This window comes from Panthera pardus, unplaced genomic scaffold (assembly GCF_024362965.1).
Source record: "Panthera pardus isolate Hobbes unplaced genomic scaffold, ASM2436296v1 HiC_scaffold_21, whole genome shotgun sequence".
Classification (NCBI taxonomy): domain Eukaryota; kingdom Metazoa; phylum Chordata; class Mammalia; order Carnivora; family Felidae; genus Panthera; species Panthera pardus.
In genome coordinates this window covers 45,415,273-45,434,218 of record NW_026526777.1, presented here as the reverse complement: position 1 = coordinate 45,434,218, position 18,946 = coordinate 45,415,273, and the positions used below count along the sequence as shown (strand labels likewise).

The 18,946-nt window shown below is 35.8% G+C and overlaps 1 protein-coding gene across 10 annotated transcripts in view; it reads left to right on the top strand.

Moving 5' to 3' along the window:
- EDEM3 (ER degradation enhancing alpha-mannosidase like protein 3) overlaps positions 1–18,946 on the top strand; it is a 78,691-nt gene that overhangs the window by 37,349 nt on the left and 22,396 nt on the right. For 5 of the 10 annotated variants that reach the window (XM_019427057.2, XM_019427025.2, XM_019427017.2 and 2 more), the window contains 10 exons: positions 2,268–2,365; positions 3,844–3,969; positions 4,175–4,258; positions 5,912–5,995; positions 6,536–6,660; positions 11,699–11,864; positions 12,113–12,267; positions 13,187–13,343; positions 15,366–15,557; positions 16,893–17,058. In XM_019427057.2, coding sequence (XP_019282602.1) covers positions 2,268–2,365; positions 3,844–3,969; positions 4,175–4,258; positions 5,912–5,995; positions 6,536–6,660; positions 11,699–11,864; positions 12,113–12,267; positions 13,187–13,343; positions 15,366–15,557; positions 16,893–17,058 — 1,353 coding nt within the window. The remainder of the gene's footprint in view (positions 1–2,267; positions 2,366–3,843; positions 3,970–4,174; positions 4,259–5,911; positions 5,996–6,535; positions 6,661–11,698; positions 11,865–12,112; positions 12,268–13,186; positions 13,344–15,365; positions 15,558–16,892; positions 17,059–18,946) is intronic. The other 5 variants (XM_019427031.2, XM_019427010.2, XM_019427048.2 and 2 more) reach the window with 3 other exon arrangements.

Here is an 18,946-nt window from a genome sequence, read left to right as displayed (position 1 = left end):
TTTTAATTGCTGAAAACTGGTCTTATTTTTTATTTTTTTATCTTATTTTTTAGATGTTCTTTTCATTTTTATTTGTCTTTTTGCAATTCCTATTATCTTAATCACTTCTATTTCTATCCTCTGTATGTCTTAGCCTTTGTGTGTGTGTGTGTGTGTGTGTGTGTTTCCCCCCCCCCCCCCCCCCCCCCGCCTTTTCTTTCTTCTGGAAGATTGCTTCTGGTCTTCCAGTTGGCTCATCTGTTCCTCAGCTGCATCCTTTCTGCTGTATATCCCATCTGTTATGTTACTTTAACTGTGTATTTTTATTCCATATGTTTCTGCCCGATTAAAGAATTTTTTCTTGTTGGGGCACCTGGCTGATTTTAGTCAATACAGCGTGTGACTCTTGATCTCAGGGTTGTGAGTTCAAGCTCCAAGTTGGGTGGAGAACTTACTTAAATTTTTTTTTCCTTATTTTTTACTGCTAATATCTTTCCTATCTCTTCAGTATGTTTGTTAGGCTAAATTTTTTAAAAAATTTTAAAGTTTGTTTATTTATTTTGAGAGAAAGAGAGCACAAGCAGGAAAGGGGCAGAGAGAAGGAGAGGCAGAATCCCAAACAGGCTCCACACCATCAGTGAAGAGCCCCATGTGGGCCTTGAACTCACAAACTGTGAGATCACAACCCAAGCCAAGATCAAGAGTTGGACGCATAACTGAATGTGCCACCCAGGTCCCCCTATTTGGCTAATTTTAAAATTAAATAATTTAAAATGGGTGTGCCTGTTCTATTTCTTGTTCTGATAAGTTCTTATTCTAGTACATTCTTTTTATTTTTAGAAAGTCATGCTTCTTAAATGTTTTTGGCCTACAAGTTCATGTTCTTTGTCACCTACTCTGTGGAAAGATCAGATTCCAATCCCTGTCATCCTCAGTGATCTTAGGGATGAATTCTAAGAAATTTTTTTTAAAAACACTGATGCTTAGATTCCTAGAGATTCTGATTCAGTTGACATTGAGTGTTCCCTGGGTATAGGGATTTGTAAGATTGTAATTATAATTTAGATTGTAATTCACTAGCCTCATTTGTGGGGAAAAGTAGGGGAAAGAATGTCTAAAATTAGTCCGCCACTCTTTTGTTCAGTTCCTTATGCAGGGCTTCTATGATGCCCAGATTTTACCCTGAGGATACCTGGAGCATAGACTGAGTTGTAGCAAGGATAGGAGGAGACATTGTGTCTTATGACAGTGGTGGGACAGAAGCATCTGCAAAGCTCTAGCAGTTTCCCACCTGATTGACTTTCTTAGCCATTTCTGGCCGCCTTCTGTTCCTGGCCAAGGCCACCCTCTCCCCCACCTTCCCTGCTTCTGCCGCGAGGTTTCTTACAGGTTTTTATTTTCTTTCTTTGGTCCATTTTAATGATGATCTTGGAGGAAGAGGCCACTAGTCACACTAGGTGCAGCAATTAGAATTGTCACCTCTAGTGGGGTGCCTGTCTGGCTTAGTAGAGCATGCAACTCTTGATCTCGGGGTTGTAGGTTCCAGCCCCATGTTGGGTGTAGAGATTACTTTAAAATCTTAAAAAGCGGGGAAAAAAAAAGAATTGATACCTCTAAACAGCTGCAGTCTTGATTTCATATCTACTCTAACTCTACAGATTGATGTCTTACTGATTAAGGGTGTAATTTTTTTTAAAAAAATTGCACAATGGTCCTCTCTAGTATTTCCTCTTTGGAGTTCCTCACTAAGAAAATGAGCTTTGAAAAACTTCTTAAAACTAGTATCTCCTGCTTTTTTTTTTTTTTTTTTTTTAATTTTTTTTAACATTTCTATTCATGTTTGAGAGACAGAGTGTGAGCAGGGATGGGGCAGAGAGAGAGAGAGACAGAAAATCTGAAGCAGGCTCCAGGCTCTGAGCTGTCACACAGAGCTTGACATGGGGCTTGAACTCATGAAGTGTGAGATCATGACCTGAGCCGAAGCCGGACACTTAACCCACTGAGCCACCCAGGCACCCCTCCTGCTTTTAAATAAGGTTTATGTAACCAGTTTTGCAAAGTAAGAGGTTTTTTTTTTTTTGTAAACATACAGACATCAGCAAGGAATTGTCGGTTATTCAAATAGTAGGGTTAATATTTCTGTAAATGTTGAATTTTTACTGTAAACACAATTTCATGTTTAGACCAGTGTTTCATTCTTAGTGTACTAATATCCTTACTTGTACTCTGTAAAGAGTTTTTAAGACTGTTTAAATAAAGAATTGTGTTTATGTGTATTTTTTCCATAGATAGTGGAGTTGGAGCAGGGATTGATTCATATTATGAATATCTGTTGAAAGCCTATGTCTTACTTGGAGATGACAGTTTTCTGGAAAGATTTAATACAGTAAGTTGATCCAATTTTATATTAATTTTAGAGCCAATTTTATTTGCCAGATTTTGATAGAAGTTCAATTATCTGAGTGGCAATCTGAGAAATAATTTGTTTTTAAACGTGTGTGTGTGTGTGTGTGTGTGTGTGTGTTTGTCAGTATTCCCTGATGATGTTGGGCAGGGATAGGACAAAACTATATAAATTCCAAAAATTAGTTTACAAAGTTTTTCATTGTAAACTAATTTCAATTTCATTTTCATTACAAAAGTTTTCATTTTCATCTCTTATCAAAGTTTTTAAGATCTGCCAGTAAGTAATAAAATGGGTAGATTTGAGTTTTACCTAATCTTCTACGCATGAAGAGAATTTGTTGGAATAAATTACTAGTTATTTTTTTCCTGTGGATTCCAATTCTTTGTGAAAACTTGGAAGTTTGACCTACTCCTTGATCACATCAAGCATACAGGGCTTTGGATACCTAGGAGAAACTAGTGAGTGTTCATTTCAAAAGCAGGTCTGTAAGTCTTAAGTCTGGGTCAGAATTATAGGCATAGTTTTAAGAGAGAAGGGTAAGGATTACTGAACCTGATTGGATTGCCTTTGTAATTGAAGCAAAATGAAATCAGTACAGCAAACTCATCAGCTGTATCACTGTGGTTTTTTTTGAAATTATTTATAATTTGTTTGTGCACCCATCAATTCACCCACATTACTGTGAGACAGTACAGTGTAGTGACTGAAGTATGGGAGTTGCTCTACCTGAGTTTAAATCCTGGTTGTACCACTGGTTTTGTGACTTTGGGCAAGTAACTTTACACTGTTTGTCTCTGTTCCTTATCCATAAAATGGAAATAGTAGTACCATTCATGGAGATACTGGAAGGATTAAATGAGCTAGGGCATATGAAGTGTTACAGCCGTGTCTCAGCATCTAGCAGATACTCAGTAATGGTTATTAAATAATATACAAGTTAGGAAAAACCAGTAAGAGACCCAATAATAAGTTATCGATTGAATACTTTAAAAAACACTATCATATATTGTTTATTAGAATACTACAAGATTTTCTTGAGGTGAACAGAACAGATTATTTTTGTTGGCTCATTACCATTCATTGACTAACAGCTCAACCTGTTGTTGTCAAAGCTGAGAAATATCTAAGGGAAGAAGATAAAAGAAGGGGAAAAAAGAGTTTTTAAGAACATAAAAGACATCCCATCAGGGATGGGATGTTCAGATCTGTTCCCCTCCAAAGATCTTATATTAACTATAGTCTTTAATATTCTGTATCAGAATTAACACAGGGGAGTATATATATTTTAGAAAGATTCCCATACAGAATAACTTAAATATTTACATAATTACTTAGTAAATTTATTTATATATAAATTCAGCTTTACTTTCTTCACAGCGTGATTTAACGAAATGCTGTTTTTAGAGTAGTACATCTTTTTTCATCTGCTTTCATGAACACATGTTGTGATCTTCTAGCATTACGATGCCATAATGAGGTACATTAGCCAGCCACCTCTTCTACTTGATGTGCATATCCACAAGCCAATGCTCAATGCTCGGACTTGGATGGATGCTTTGCTCGCCTTTTTTCCAGGTTTGCAGGTAAAAAAACCCCAAAACAAAACACTGTACTTTCTTAATATTAATGTAGAATGATGAAGTACATTTGTGACCTCTAAAATGGAATTACCAAAATGGAGTCACATTTTAAAATGTATTAATGTGCAGCTTTCTATGTATATAATGACTCTAGACAAAATCAATTCCTATTTTATTAGGTAATTTTGTTGTTATTGTTGACTTCTAGGTCTTAAAGGGGGATATTAGACCTGCCATTGAAACTCATGAAATGTTGTATCAGGTGATTAAAAAACACAATTTCCTACCAGAGGTAAGCAAATAATCTTTGGAATTCTAATTTATATATACTGTAACTTGCTAATTTAATAATGTACCAAGTGTCATCTTCAGGGTTGGTTTATTCTCTTTTTCTGTTTTTTCCCGGTTAAATAGTATATCCATTTATATTTGGTTTATAAACTATTACATATGGTTTTCCTTTTTCTCATATACCAAAAGAACTCAAGTTTAAGGTAATGCTGGACTTTTGTGTAAAAAAACCCAAAAACCCAAATTAGTATTTTTCAGCCTTTCTAATCCATGCCATTAGATATGCATTGTCTAGTTCTAACTTTCACATATATCCATCAGCTAGAGAGACTTTTTTTTACTCTTTATTTTCTGAAGCTTATTTTATGAAAATGATAGACATTGAACATACTCTTGCTGATCACATAGACTGCCTGGTTTTTATATATTAGTAATAAATATTATTTCTAGCTTGATATGGCAAGATTTTAATAGCACACATTTTGGCTTTCCAGAAATGTACCATTAAAAATTTTCAAACTCATGTGTGACCTTGTTCTGTCGCTGCTTATTCCCTACACTGTGGGATATCTGAGCATTCCTAAAGTGTTTGTTTTAGAAAGTACAGTTATATTAGCCTTCAAGTAAGTAGGACTGTACATTGTAGAAAATTTGCATTCACTCTGAATAAACTGACGTTTCAACTAAATACGTCTTACCGCAGATGAAGTTTCATTTGGTTCCCACAAAGGTTTTGGTCTTGGGGGCTGGGGTGGCTCAGTTGGTTAAGCATCCCACTCTTGATTTCAGCTCAAGTCATGATCTCACAGTTTTCAGATAGAGCCCCACATTGGGCTCTGTGCTGAGCATGGAGCCTTCTTGGGATTCTCTTACCCCTCTTTCTCTGCCTCCCCCCTTTTAAAAATAAATAAACTTTTAAAAAAGCTAAAAAAACAAAGTTTTAGTTTTATTTTGATCTTTTTTTTAACACTTTATTTTCTTTTTTGAGAGACAGAAACAGAGTGTAAGCAGGGGAGGGGCAGAGAGAGACAGGGAGACACAGAATCCAAAGGCTCCAGGCTCTGCGCTGTCGGCACAGAGCCTGATGCGGGGCTTGAACCCACGAATGTGAGATCATGATCTGAGCCGAAGTTGGATGCTCAACTGATGGAGCCATCCAAGCGCCCCTTAATCTTTTTTTTTAACCAGTTGGCTCTGTTAGTAAATAATTTCAAGTGAGACTAGTGTAGTTTTTAACTAATGCCCTGTCTCACTCTGCAGAGGATTGAGGTTATAAAAGAAAATATATGCTAAAATGCCAAAATAGAAACATAAGAACTAGGGACTTAAGAGGAGAAAATGGAGATAAGGAAAAAGAAAACACAAAGGCCCATGTAGTGGCATTACTGAGTTTCATAGTTTTCTCTAAGCTTCCTAATAGCCAGAATGATCATTTACAAAAATAATTACATTTAATTGGTAAAAATAGCACCTTACCAAAAATGAATTGGGATTTTAAGCGATGAAAATTTTCATTTTGTAGATGAAAGTTATCAATATTTTAATTATTTTTAAATTGTTTGTGGTCTAATTCATGTGCTATTATATTATATACTCTGGAGTCACTTGTTTATTTTTTAACTCACAGGACCTATTTATATGTTGTTTTGTCCAGGCATTTACGACAGATTTCAGGGTACATTGGGCTCAACATCCTTTAAGACCAGAATTTGCAGAAAGTACCTACTTCTTGTATAAAGTAAGCTATTTTACCTCTTTTTTTTTTTGCTGTTTAACACCCATTTTGTGTTGGATATCTCACTATCTTATAATAGTAATTGGGTTTTCAGACTGCTTGTTTAATGTTATAATGATTGGATATGTTACAGTTTACATTCATCTAGTCCATAGTTACTGAAAGATGTAAGAATTGACATCTAAGTTTTTTGTCTTTTCAAAATACTTGTATAAACATTTCTATATAGAGTTTTATATTTGAGAGCTGCTTTCTAAAGCATGTCTCTTACCTTTCTTTAATCAGGCCACCTTTCTGGGTATTAAAAATTTTATCTAAGGGTTGAGATATATAGTTGGACAGCTTTCCAGTTGTGTGTTTAAGAAATTCCATAAAGCAGATCCATGGCTTATTTTCAGAGCTAAGTTCTATGTAACCTGTGTTCCAGTGCCTGATACAATGCCTAAGCACCTAGTAGGTACTCAATAAATATCTGATAAATGAGTGGGTGTATGGTAATATATAAGCTATATATATGTATACATATATTCTCCTTTTTAATAGGCTACAGGAGATCCTTACTACCTTGAAGTAGGGAAAACACTTATTGAAAATTTAAATAAATATGCTAGAGTGCCTTGCGGATTTGCTGCCATGAAGGATGTTCGTACTGGAAGTCATGAGGACAGGTAAAACAATTCCTAACATCCCCTTTCCTCAGGGTAACTTACAGCAACACAAAATAGGACTCTTAGGTAGAATTCAGATAAGCTTTACAAAGGGTATTTGAAGATGCAAAACTTAGTTCGTCGTGTTTAATTTCTAAACTCTCTTGAATAGGCTGATTTAAAACTGTTTGAAAAGTTTGTATTTTTATCATAGCGCCTGGCATATAGTAGGTGCTCAAATGATTTTTACACAGATGAACAAATGATTGTTAAATATCAGAACCTTAGTATTAGGAATGGGGTGTTCTGTGTTAATTTCTGACACTTTACATAATATAAAAACTGTTACCAGGGTGATGAATGATCTGAATTATGATATATGTCAAGAACTCCTCAAAGTAGTATCGTGGTTAACGTATATTCTTATTCTGTTGCCGGTTTGGAGGCTGGGGAAGACCACTGGCAGTTTCTGTTTCATTGGTTACTGATAGATGTAGATGGCATGAAATAAGCTATAAAAAGCATACTTTGGTTACTGTGATAGTCGCTAACATTCCAGTTATTTTAACTGTCCAGAAAATAGCAACACACTAGTTTCTAATGAACACTAAAGTTTATTTATTTGGTTAACAAATGTTCATTCCATAGGCATTTATGAGGTGTCTTATATGCCAGAGTTATACTAGTTTTTGAGGATTAAAGATAGGAAGACATGTCTTTTCCATCTTTGAATCACTGAGAATGGATGGGTAAATAAATTTTAAAACATTGTATAAGTGCTGTGAAACATATTAAAGGGACATGAAATGCAAATTGGGATGTGACAGTCACTGGAAGACCACTGGAGGTTCTTGTATCTTGAAGGATGAACAAGGGTTAGGAAGAAGTACTAAAAGGACTTTGAGGCAGAGGGACTAGAGGCAGGTGAGACACAGCACTCGTCATCTACTCGGAGTTATCCCTTAGTCCTTCACTCCGAGTATTTAGATAATAATTAATGAGGCTTGGGACCTACTTCCCTGATCATAGCTGATGAAAACTGGTTAGGTTTTTAGAAACTGGCATGCAGATACCAGCAAGAAATGAAAGCAAATAGGCTGTGTATTTGTTTTTAACATTTATTCACTGCTTCCCACCTTCTGGGTGCTTTTTTTTTTTTTTTTTTTTTTTTTTTTTTTTTGAGAGAGAGTGAGAGATGGTATGCAAGCACAGCGGGGGCGTGGAGAGGGAGCACGAATCCCAGGCAGGCTTCTCACTGAGCATGGAGCCCCAGTGCAGGACTCGATCTCACAACCGTGAGATCATGACCTGAGCTGATATCAAGAGTTGGATGCTTAACCAACTGAGCCACCCAGGCACCCGGACACTCTTCTGATTAAGCACTTTCTATGTTTAACTCATTTGATCTTGAACTCTCTGAAGTGTAATTTCTACTATAATCTTCATTTTATAGATGAAGAAGCTGAGGCACAAAGAAATTGGGGAACTTACCTAAGGTCACACATTAGTAAAGTTAAGTCCAGATTCCCATCAACACTTGAACTCTAAGAACACGAAGCTCTTGAACACCATGCTATTCTGGCAGTTCATTCAAGGAACAGTAATTAAGTACCTTCTTTATGCCAGGCACCACACTTAGGTGTGGGGATGGAAAAAGAAATTAGAATCAATTCCTGCCCTCCCATGACTTACAGTTAGTGGAGAAGATAGGTGTATAAAGACGTAATTGCAACCATGTGATTTGTGCTGTGGTGGAAAAAAAGGGGTAACAGGTTGAAGAATTACAGAGGAAGACATGATTTATCCTGTTTAGAGAGTTCTAGTTTTCTAAATTTAACATTCTTCTTTTTTTCCCCAGTGAATATTCCTTACATGACGTTGTTTCTAGACCTTTTACCACTGCCTTTGCCCTAATCTGATTTCATATTCCAATATATAGAGTATCTCTTAAAATAACAAGTCCAGAATTAATCACACTTAAGATGTGCCTGGCAAAAACATCACTGTTAAGAACAGTTGTAAGGTTGCTAATTTTCTGAGGGGCTGATGGGTTTACACCCTCTATTCAATTGAGGATCACTGCTTCATCAACTCTGTTCCTCATGACAGCATTGAGGACAGCATTGTATCTTTTAGGCAGTTGGCCGAACAAAAGGTTGAGAACTACTAGTCCTCATCATTCTGTGTTATTAGATGTGCTTTAGATTTTTTAGCGGCTTTATTATATTCACCTCACAGTGAACTTGTAGCCAATTGACCTCAGTTACTTGTGGCCTGCTGACAAATGGGTATTCTCCACCCTACTTTTGAGTAAATGATTTTTTTTCTTTAGTGTAAACTTAGAACTTTATACTTACCTCAGCAAAATTTGGTTTTGTTGGGGTGTGTGTATGTGTATGTGTTTCTAGACCTAAAAGAGAGCTTGAATCTCATCTTAGTCATCTAACATATTACTAATCTAAGTTCAGTGAGCTGCAGTTTAAGCGTACCTTAGAAAATTTCCATCTAAATTGCCAGGAGGAATTCTGGTTAGGACCAAGACCAGTGTACCTTATGGTGTGGAACTTGAGAGTTTGCAGGTTACAAGCTCTTTGCATTTGGTTGCTTATTCCTTTACAGATCTACCAGTGCTGTCACCTGGCTCACCAGTGTCCCTGCGCCCATGTGCACACGCGCGCGTGCACACACACACAATTTTCAGAATGGGACTATCTGTATTTTCTTTATAATAATGATCACTGGAAAGAATTTAAATGGCAAAAATAATGTGAAAATCTTCGCTAAGACACTTCCCCTACATGCCCACCCTAAGATAACCACGGTTGGCAATTTGATAAATAGTCTTCCAGACGGTTTTATTGCATGTATGTTTGCATTTTTTTTTTTTTTACTGTTATTTTTATTTATATTTGAGAAAGATACAAAGAAAGAGAAGGAGACGAATCCCAAGCAGGCTCCATGCTGTCAGCACAAAGCCCAACCTGGGGCTCGAACTCATGAACTGTGTGAGATCATGACCTGAACTGAAATCAAGGGGTGCCTGCGTGGCTCAGTCAGTTAAGCATCCGACTTTGGCTCAGGTCATGATCTCACGGTTCGTGGGTTTGGGCCCCACATCAGGCTCTGTGCTGACAGCTCGGAGCCTAGAGCCTGCTTCTGATTCTGTGTCTCCCTCTCTCTTTGCCCCTCCCCTGCTCACGCTGTCTCTCTTTGTCTCTCAAAACTAAATACATGTAAAAAGAAAATTAAAAAAAATAATAATATGAAAATCTTTGCTAAGACACTTCCCTTACTTGCCAGCCCTAAGATAACCATTGTTGGCAATTTGATAAACAGTCTTCCAGACAGTTTTATTGCATATATGTTTGCATTTCTGGGTTGTTTTTTTTTTTTACTTTTATTTTTATTTATATTTGAGAAAGATACAAAGAGAAGGGGATGAATCCCAAGCAGGCTCCGTGCTGTCAGCACAGAGGCCAATGTGGGGCTCGGACTCATGAACTGTGTGAGACCATGACCTGAACTGAAATCAAGAGTCGGATGCTTAACTGACTGAGCCACCCAGGCACCCCAATGATTTTTTAATACAAATGAGATTATATGATAAGATACCCAGTTTGCTAGCTTTACCCAACTCATACTGTAGTGATCTATCCTGTCTCCATTCTTTTCTAAATGTTTCCAAATCATTTGTTTCATAATCAGTTCTACAATTCACTGCAAGTCAACACTGTGTTCATCAGTCTATACTTCTCAAGCTAACATTTTTTCATGATAGTAACTCCCCGTTATCATAAGTATATTGCAGGTTGACAGGGCATGTTTTATATATTCTGAAAAGATTAACTACAAAATGTTCAAAAATTTTTGTGACATTACAGGTGAGTAATGAAAGTCATTCAAAAATGAAACATCATTGATGTGTAGGAAAAATAAAGATAGCTGTGTTTTGAGCTTATACATATGCCAGGTGCTATGCTAAATAATGGACTTAGAGTATCTCATTTAGTCTTCACCCCAATGTTAGGCAGGTATTATTATGTCCTTTACAAAAAAATAAACTGAAACTCACAGTCCTTATATAATATCCCCATGATTACACAGCTAGTCAGTGAAAGGCCTTTTCTTTTTCCAGAGCCTGTGTTCTTATCACTGTGTTCCATTGCCTCTCTAGTTCATTCTTTTTGTAATACTGCTAAAAGTTTCACTTGATTTAGTAAACGTTTATTGAGTGCCTACTGTGTGCCAGGACTTGTGCTTGGCAGGAGATGTAAAACTATGTCATCTGTCCAGTAAGCCACAAGTTATTACCACCAAAACCTAGGACTCTTTGGGAGGTGGTAAATGTAATGAAATTTCATGTTACTGTAACTACATCTAACAGCTGTGCTTTTTCTGCCACTTTTGATTTTATTAAAAGCTTTTCTTTAAAATGTTTATTAAAACATTATAACATTGAATCATTTGTAAAGTCATATATATTTATATTTTTATTCCTTTTGTTCTATATTCCCTTCTTGACAGGTATTTAAATATTTACAGTTACAATCATAGTCCCTGTGATTTTGTGTTGTACTTTTTTCTTGTAATTTTTTAGAAATGATTTCCTTTACCTTAAAACCTTCTTGTATATAACTTAAGTGTCTACATCATGAACTCCATCAAAATTGTATTACTTTATCCAATTTAATTAATATTAATTGACAATTCTTGTATGGCTCTTACTAGTAAAGTTTCATCTGCATTACCTCCCTGTTGTTGCTTCTCTGTAGAAGAAATGGAAAACTCTCCTTCATTGGAAGGCCAATAGGAAAATCTTGTCTGCACCATTGACAAGATTTAGTGTGCCTGTGTGGTAGGCAGTCCCTCTGGTCTTTTTCATTTCCTTGGAATATGCTTGGAGTCAAGACTATTACCACCGGGGGATAGATGGATTCTGTAGTACTTTGGACATCTAAATTGATACAGACATGTTTATTGACCTTGACTCTTTGGCTTCAGATAGTTGGTATTTGAATATTTTTATGTTCTAAGATTTAATTATGACCTTTTATTTTAGAATGGATTCTTTCTTCTTGGCTGAGATGTTTAAATATCTTTACCTGTTATTTGCCGATAAAGAAGACATTATCTTTGACATAGAAGATTACATCTTTACAACAGAAGCTCATCTGTTACCTCTTTGGCTCTCTACTACAAATCAAAGCATCTCTAAGAAGAATACAGTAGGTTATGTTTTTTAATTAAATGTTTTATTGTCTTTTATGTGTTTATTTTTCCAAGTGAAAAGTAATCTGTGCATAGAATTCAATAAATATATGTATGGTAGGAGGAAAAGTACACTTGATATTTTCTTTGTTTCCTTTATTGCATCCTATATATTCTTATATTTCATTTAATGTTTCATTTGAACAAGATGTAATGTTAAGTAAAATAATTATTTTTATTTACATAACATTCTTTTATATTGTAGACTTCAGAATATACAGAACTGGATGACAGTAATTTTGATTGGACTTGTCCAAACACTCAGATTCTCTTCCCTAATGATCCGTTGTATGCTCAGAGCATTCGTGAACCCTTGAAAAATGTGGTGGATAAGAGCTGTCCGAGAGGCATCATCAGAGTGTAAGATGTATTATTTTATATTTGTTAATATTAAAGTTAATTGTTCGTAAATGATAGAGAATGTAAGGAACATATAACAGCCCAAAAGACGTTTACTTAGACCAAAAATATTGAAACATATAGTTACCAGTAATTAAAAGTTATTCATTGGTAAAGTTATATGAAAAAGTTTATTCTGCAGTAATGTCTTTTTCTTATGGAAATTTTCTTACGGAAATTTATTATGGTGTATCTTTTGTTTAATGAACTAAGTATTAATGGTCAGTGGGTGGCATATAGTAGTTTTTAACTTCTGTAGTTCATTTTTACCCAGAATAGTTCCATCAGATATTTCCACATGTCTTGTATATGTAGAAAATATTTAAAAAATATTTTTCCTTTAACTGTGTTTTCTACATAAGGAAAGTATAGATTTTGTTTTAATTGATTTTATTTTTTGATGAAGTGCTTATTCTTGATTTTTAAATAAATTTTTTTGGCTTAATGAGTTCATTTTTTCCCAAATAGTTACATTGAAAAGCCATTAATAAATTAAAAAAATTTTTTGAGTATTGTTACTCACTGATAGAAGTATTGTTTTACTTTTAAAATATTGGGAGAAAAGTCTGTTTTTCAAGGGAGAAATCGGTAATAACAAATCCCCAAGCCAACCTATCCTGTACCTTCAAATAGTTTATAAGGCTGTTGACTAAGACAGTCCTGCAGATAATATACATGCTTTGGTAATTGTAAAATATTTGAGTTATACCACTTAATAACCTAAGTAATATATGGGAAAATAACTGTTTCCAGTTTTTTCCAGTTTCACTAGTTCTATAACTAGCAATTTTGCAAATACCTACAATTATTTTTATTTGCCTTCTGTTTTTCCCCAGTTCTGATTTGTAGTTTTTTAAACCTTGTCTGTAATTACTTTTAGCAGAGAGGAGAGTTTCAGGAGTGGAGCTAAACCCCCTCTGAGAGCCCGAGATTTCATGGCCACTAACCCTGAACATTTAGAAATCTTGAAGAAGATGGGGGTGAGTTTGATTCACCTCAAAGATGGGAGAGTCCAGTTGGTTCAACATGCAATCCAAGTAAGCCATTGCTGTACTAATTAGATACCATCTCTGCCCTCTGTGGTCTCATTAGCTTGAATAAGATAATGACATTTGGCTTTCTAAAAACTTTTAATAGATGATTTAGAGAACCATTCTAGAATTTTAGGACTTGGAGAGGTATCTTGGAAAGCCATGTAATTCAACCCTTTCATAGGCTAGATCAATTAAATCACAAAAAGGTTAGGTAGTTTGCTTAAATTGATATAGTCAAATGTAGGGCTCAAATCCAAATTTTTCTGTTTTTCAGCCCCTTGTCTTTCCATAATTTAGAGCATAATCTTAAAAGCTAATAATTAGTTTTAATATCTCTGTAGTTTACAGTATTTTAGTTTCCAAAACATTCCTGAATCTAAGTATTTTATTCGTTATGGAAATCAAAAGTTGCATGTACATGTCTATGCCTAGGAAAGATAACAGATTTCCCTTTTGGGAAAATTCTATTGTTTTTTTGCTGGAAAAGCTTTCATAACATGAGGCCTTTTAATTACCCAGCTTATTAGTGTATTGATTCTGAGAAAACTACATAGTTTGCTAAATAATTTCAACCTGGATCCATACCAGGTATCCCTTAAATTCAGCCTTCCCACAACCTTAGTTTCTGTCTCGGAATTCTGTTTCATCTCTGTTGTCACATCCATCCTTCCTCAAAGAGTATTCTATCCACTTCCTTATGTTTCACTTACTGTCACTTCTCAGTAGTGGGAGTGACATCTCTAACTACATTACTTTTACTTATGCCACCAGTGACATAATTACCACCCAATGGCCTCTTAATCCTTACTTGATTGAATTTTTCTGTAACTGTTGACTGACCTCTTTTTAAAACCTATCCCTTTCTTGGCTTCCAGGGCATTCCAGCAACATACATCTTTCCTACTTTTCTGTTCTTTGCTTTGTGGATTCCTTTGGAGCTCTCCTTTTTTGGTACAACCACTCAACGTAGGCACTGCCAAAGAACCTGGATCATACCCTTTTCTCTCTATACTCTTCTTCAGCAGTCTCCTCCGTTTCTACAAGTTCAGCTGTCGTCTTTGTACACATGATTTCTTAGATACACATAGGTAACCCTGACTCCTAATTCAGCTTTAGTCTGCCTGTCATACGTGTCTGCATCTCCGTCTCAATCTGTCCAAACCTGATTTAATTATCTCTTCCTGTCCCCACCTCAGTCCATCTCTTTTCCTTTTTGTTGTCCGTCTCAGTAGACCCTAACATCATTCTCCTAAGTCACCGAAACTGGACATATCAAGATAGGCTTGAACTTGTCTCTGTGTCCCAACCCTCTCTGTTTTCTTTCATCCTCTGACTCCTGTCAAATCCAAATGGCTTTTCCTGTACAGTCTCAGGAATCCACCTTCTTTCTACCATAGTCAGGCATTCTTTAGCTTTTCCTCTGTTAAGACTCAAATCACATGTCATTCTAAATATTTCCCAGATCCACACTGGCAGAATCAATCATTCCCTTGTCTGTGCTGCTAGTCTACTTTCCCACCGGAGAATTTTATCATAGGTAATTTTACATGTCTGTCTCCTTTGGATACAAACTTCTTAAAGTGAAAGACTATCTCCCCACTTCCCAGTGAAGTGCTGGAGCCCGACACTAATAGATGCCTGATACATATATTTTGAATTTAGTCTGGTTGTTGGTTCGTAATTCCAAAGAAGTGAAGTGTGGGTCAGGTATGAGGTTTATTTCTGAAAAGAGGAAGCAGTGGGGAGAAATCAAGCATAGTATTAGCATTTGAGCATTTGGTGGAAGTCTAATACTCCCATTTGTATCAGAGTGGTTTATAGAACAGTGAAAGAGACATTGATAAAGATTATAAATTTACTTTCAGAAAATATTTCCAGAACTAATATTTTTGAGGACAAAAAAAGCCATAAAATATTTGATAGGGACCAAAACTGAAAGGGAAAATTATTGTAGTAGTATTTAAGAAATCAGAAAGTTGAAAGTTTTCATAAGGAAAGGATAAAATGAATTTGTTTTTTTCCTAGGCTGCTAGTTCAATTGATGCTGAAGATGGGTTGAGGTTCATGCAGGAGATGATTGAACTGTCAAGTCAGCAACAGAAAGAACAGCAGCTACCTCCACGAGCCGTACAGATTGTTTCCCACCCATTTTTTGGCAGGGTAGTGTTGACTGCTGGACCAGCTCAGTTTGGGCTAGATCTGTCTAAACATAAAGAGGTGTGTACACTTACAATGTACTTGTTGAAATTGAATTTAAAGTATTGTGTAAGAATTATCTAATTTCTTAGTTGCTCTAATTTATTAAACCTAAATATTTAATTTATTAAAACCTAAATATTCACTCTCCCAGATTAAAGTAGATTAAAGTTAAAAGCATATCTTGAAAATTTTAAGTCATAATTTATGTATACAACATACTTATAGGATTTTACTTAAAATATTGTTTAGATACTGTCCATTTCTTGGCCTGTTCTCTAATTTGGTATCTTTAAATTATCTAACAATGGGTTTTGGGACTTTCTAACCACTACTAGAACCTTTTGTTGAACAGTAAGCTAACTTGGAGCCTTAACGTAGAGAACAGCTCTAAAAGCAGAGGTGTTTTGGCCCAAGTGACTATGGAGAGTGATGCTGAGGTCCCACCAGGCCAATAGGAAGACCACTAAGCTAGCCCATCCCCTTAGTTTTAACACAGTAAACAAAGATCTGCATTGCTAAACAGTGCACAAGTTTATCTAATTGGTTGCAGAGTTGGGACCAGACCCAAGTAGCCTGACCATCTAAAGCCAATGGTCTTTGAACTCCATTACCCCTAATTTAGGCCATTTTTATATGTGTATTTTAAAGCTATATAGGTTTGTGGATTGACTCATCCATTCAGCACCTCTTTATTGAGTCCCTACTATATTCTAGGCACTGTTTTATTAGATGTTTGCTGTATATCAAGTTTACAAAGCCAGTGAAGATCCATGCCCTCATGGAGTTTATGTTCTAAGAGAGGGATATTAAAACATCTTTATTTTAGCATCTTTAAAGTCAGTTCTCTAGTGGATTTAATTTTTCTAAGAAGAAGAGCTGCTTACAGATTCATGTAGACTAAATCCAATTTTTTCCTCTTTCAAAATTTTTTCTGGCTACCAGTGATGATTTAAAAATGGTTACCAGCTATTTTAATTGTGGGTGTGGGTACATAGTGAAACTGCCTACAGATTTACATATTCCAACTTTACCACTCACTAACATTGTGTCTTTGAGCATACTAGATAAACTGAGTCTCAGTTTCCCCCTATGTAAAATGGAAATATCATCTGTATTATTTTTCTTAGAGTTTTTATAAAGATCAGATTTAGTCATTTATGTAAAAATGCTTTATAAACTGCAGAGCACAGTAAAATGTCAGTTGGGTACTATATGATATGCAAAATGTTCAAAACAAAAATTTATATATTGGATGTGTTATCATTAGAAAAGAAATAAGGCTTATTTAAAACTCTAGATAGTGAGCGATTTGAGAAGATAAAGGAATATTTAAGTTACTTTTATTTCTGACAGACGAGAGGATTTGTTGCAAGCAGTAAACCATACAATGGTTGTTCAGAGCTTACTAACCCCGAGGCAGTGATGGGAAAAATCGCTTTGATACAAAGAGGACAGTGCATGTTTGCAGAAAAGGCACGCAACATTCAGAATGCTGGTGCCATCGGTGGCATTGTTATTGGTGAGTAATCCTCTGTGCCGTTGTGTTGATGAGGAGGAGATGATTTTTAGGATTTTTTCCTTGTATTTTTCAAAATTTTATTGGAATTCATCATATTATTTTTACTTCACTAGTCAGTGTAATGGATGGGTAATCCAGTGACACTCTTAATAATTTCTATGTATCTTGTATCTTTTTTGAGAGTCTACATTTAGGTTTCTATATATTAATGCCAGTGAAAGTGTGTGTGAAGGTAGGGTACCCCAAAGCACCCAGCACTATGGATAAAAAATGTGCTTTGAGATCCAAAGCCCCTTAAAGGCAAGAATTACACCCTGTCACCTCCAGTGGGGAGCCATTAAAAATACTCATTCCTCCACAAAGTTGCAGGGTTTGGAGTCAAATACATGGGGGAACAGTTCCTGGCTCTGCCACAAGATCATGGTGTAACCTTGGCCTTGGCCCAGCTTTAGTTTATCAGTTTATTCAATAGAATTTTTTTTTAAGCTCCAGTGAAAATGTTAATAAATATCTTTTAGGTGGTTGTAAGGTTTGAAGATAATAATACATAAAATTTGTTAGCATAAGGGCTTACATACCATAGGTATAAGTACTAATTGCTAGCAAATTTTTATTTTCTTGGGTCTTTTTCCACTGAAATTACAAATTCAAATCATTTTACCTCTGCATTTCAACCAGTGTGTTCTGCTTTTTTATTTTTCATAGAAAATCACTTATAACAGGCAGTCTGGGACTGTCAGGGAAAATATGCATTTTGACACTATAAGTAAATAGTTTATATTCAGAACTAGAAGACCTGAGGTCACATCCTAATTATGAAGTTTTTACAGTGTCTCTCACAGGGGAGATCTATTTTTGAATTTTTTCTTTCTTATTAGAATAGATTTCCTTTTTGAATTCAAGATAAATAAAAAGACATTTAAAATAAGATATTAGGATTTAGGGGCTCCTGAATGGCTCAGTCAGTTAAACATCTGACTCTTAGTTTCAGCTCAGGTCATGATATCACGGTTCGTGGGTTCGAGCCCCACGTCAGGCTTTGCACTGCTGGTGTGGAGCCTGCTTAGGATTCTCTCTCTGCCCACCCCCCCCCCCCCACCTTGCACGTGTACTCTCTTTCTCTCTCTGAAAATAAATAAATAAATCATAAAAATATATGTTAAGGTTTATTTCAATGAAAATAATTTAGGACATTTAAGATAAAATATTAGGATTTCTTTCAATGAAAAAAATTATTTATTGTCTATGCCTACTTTAAAATTTTTTTAATGTCTTTTTATTTTTGAGAGAGAGAGTGCGCGCGCACGCACAAGCCAGGAGGGACAGAGAGAGAGGGAGACACAGAATACAGAGCAAGCTCCAGGCTCTGAGCTGTCAGCACAGAGCCCAATGTGGTGCTCGAACTCATGAACCGCGAGATCATGACCTGAGCCAAAGCCGGACACTTAACTAACTGAGCCACCCAGGCGCTCCTGTCTGTGCCTACTTTTGAGCCACAGTAATGGACTAGAGAACTGCATAGTCCAAAACATTCACTTTCTGGCCAATTACAGAAACAGGTTGCTGATGCTCCGCTCAAATCATCTCTCTATCCTTAGTTATTTTCCACACAGAGATATCTTTTATTGAAGAATTTAATGCTTGTCATCACTATCACTTTGAACACCTCTTCACCAAGACTTTAAAATATAAAAAGTAAAGTCTGGAACATAAGTGGAATAGTTACCATTTTCCCTATAAAGTGTGACTCTTGTGGTATTCTCTACTCTGCGAGGTTTGTCAAGTCAAATGTTGTCTTTAGTAGTTATTAGTAGCAGAATCCTCTACTGAGTTCTGTGGGTAAACAAGAGGCAATGATCTTTATTTTCAGAAAATTTAATTTTTAAAA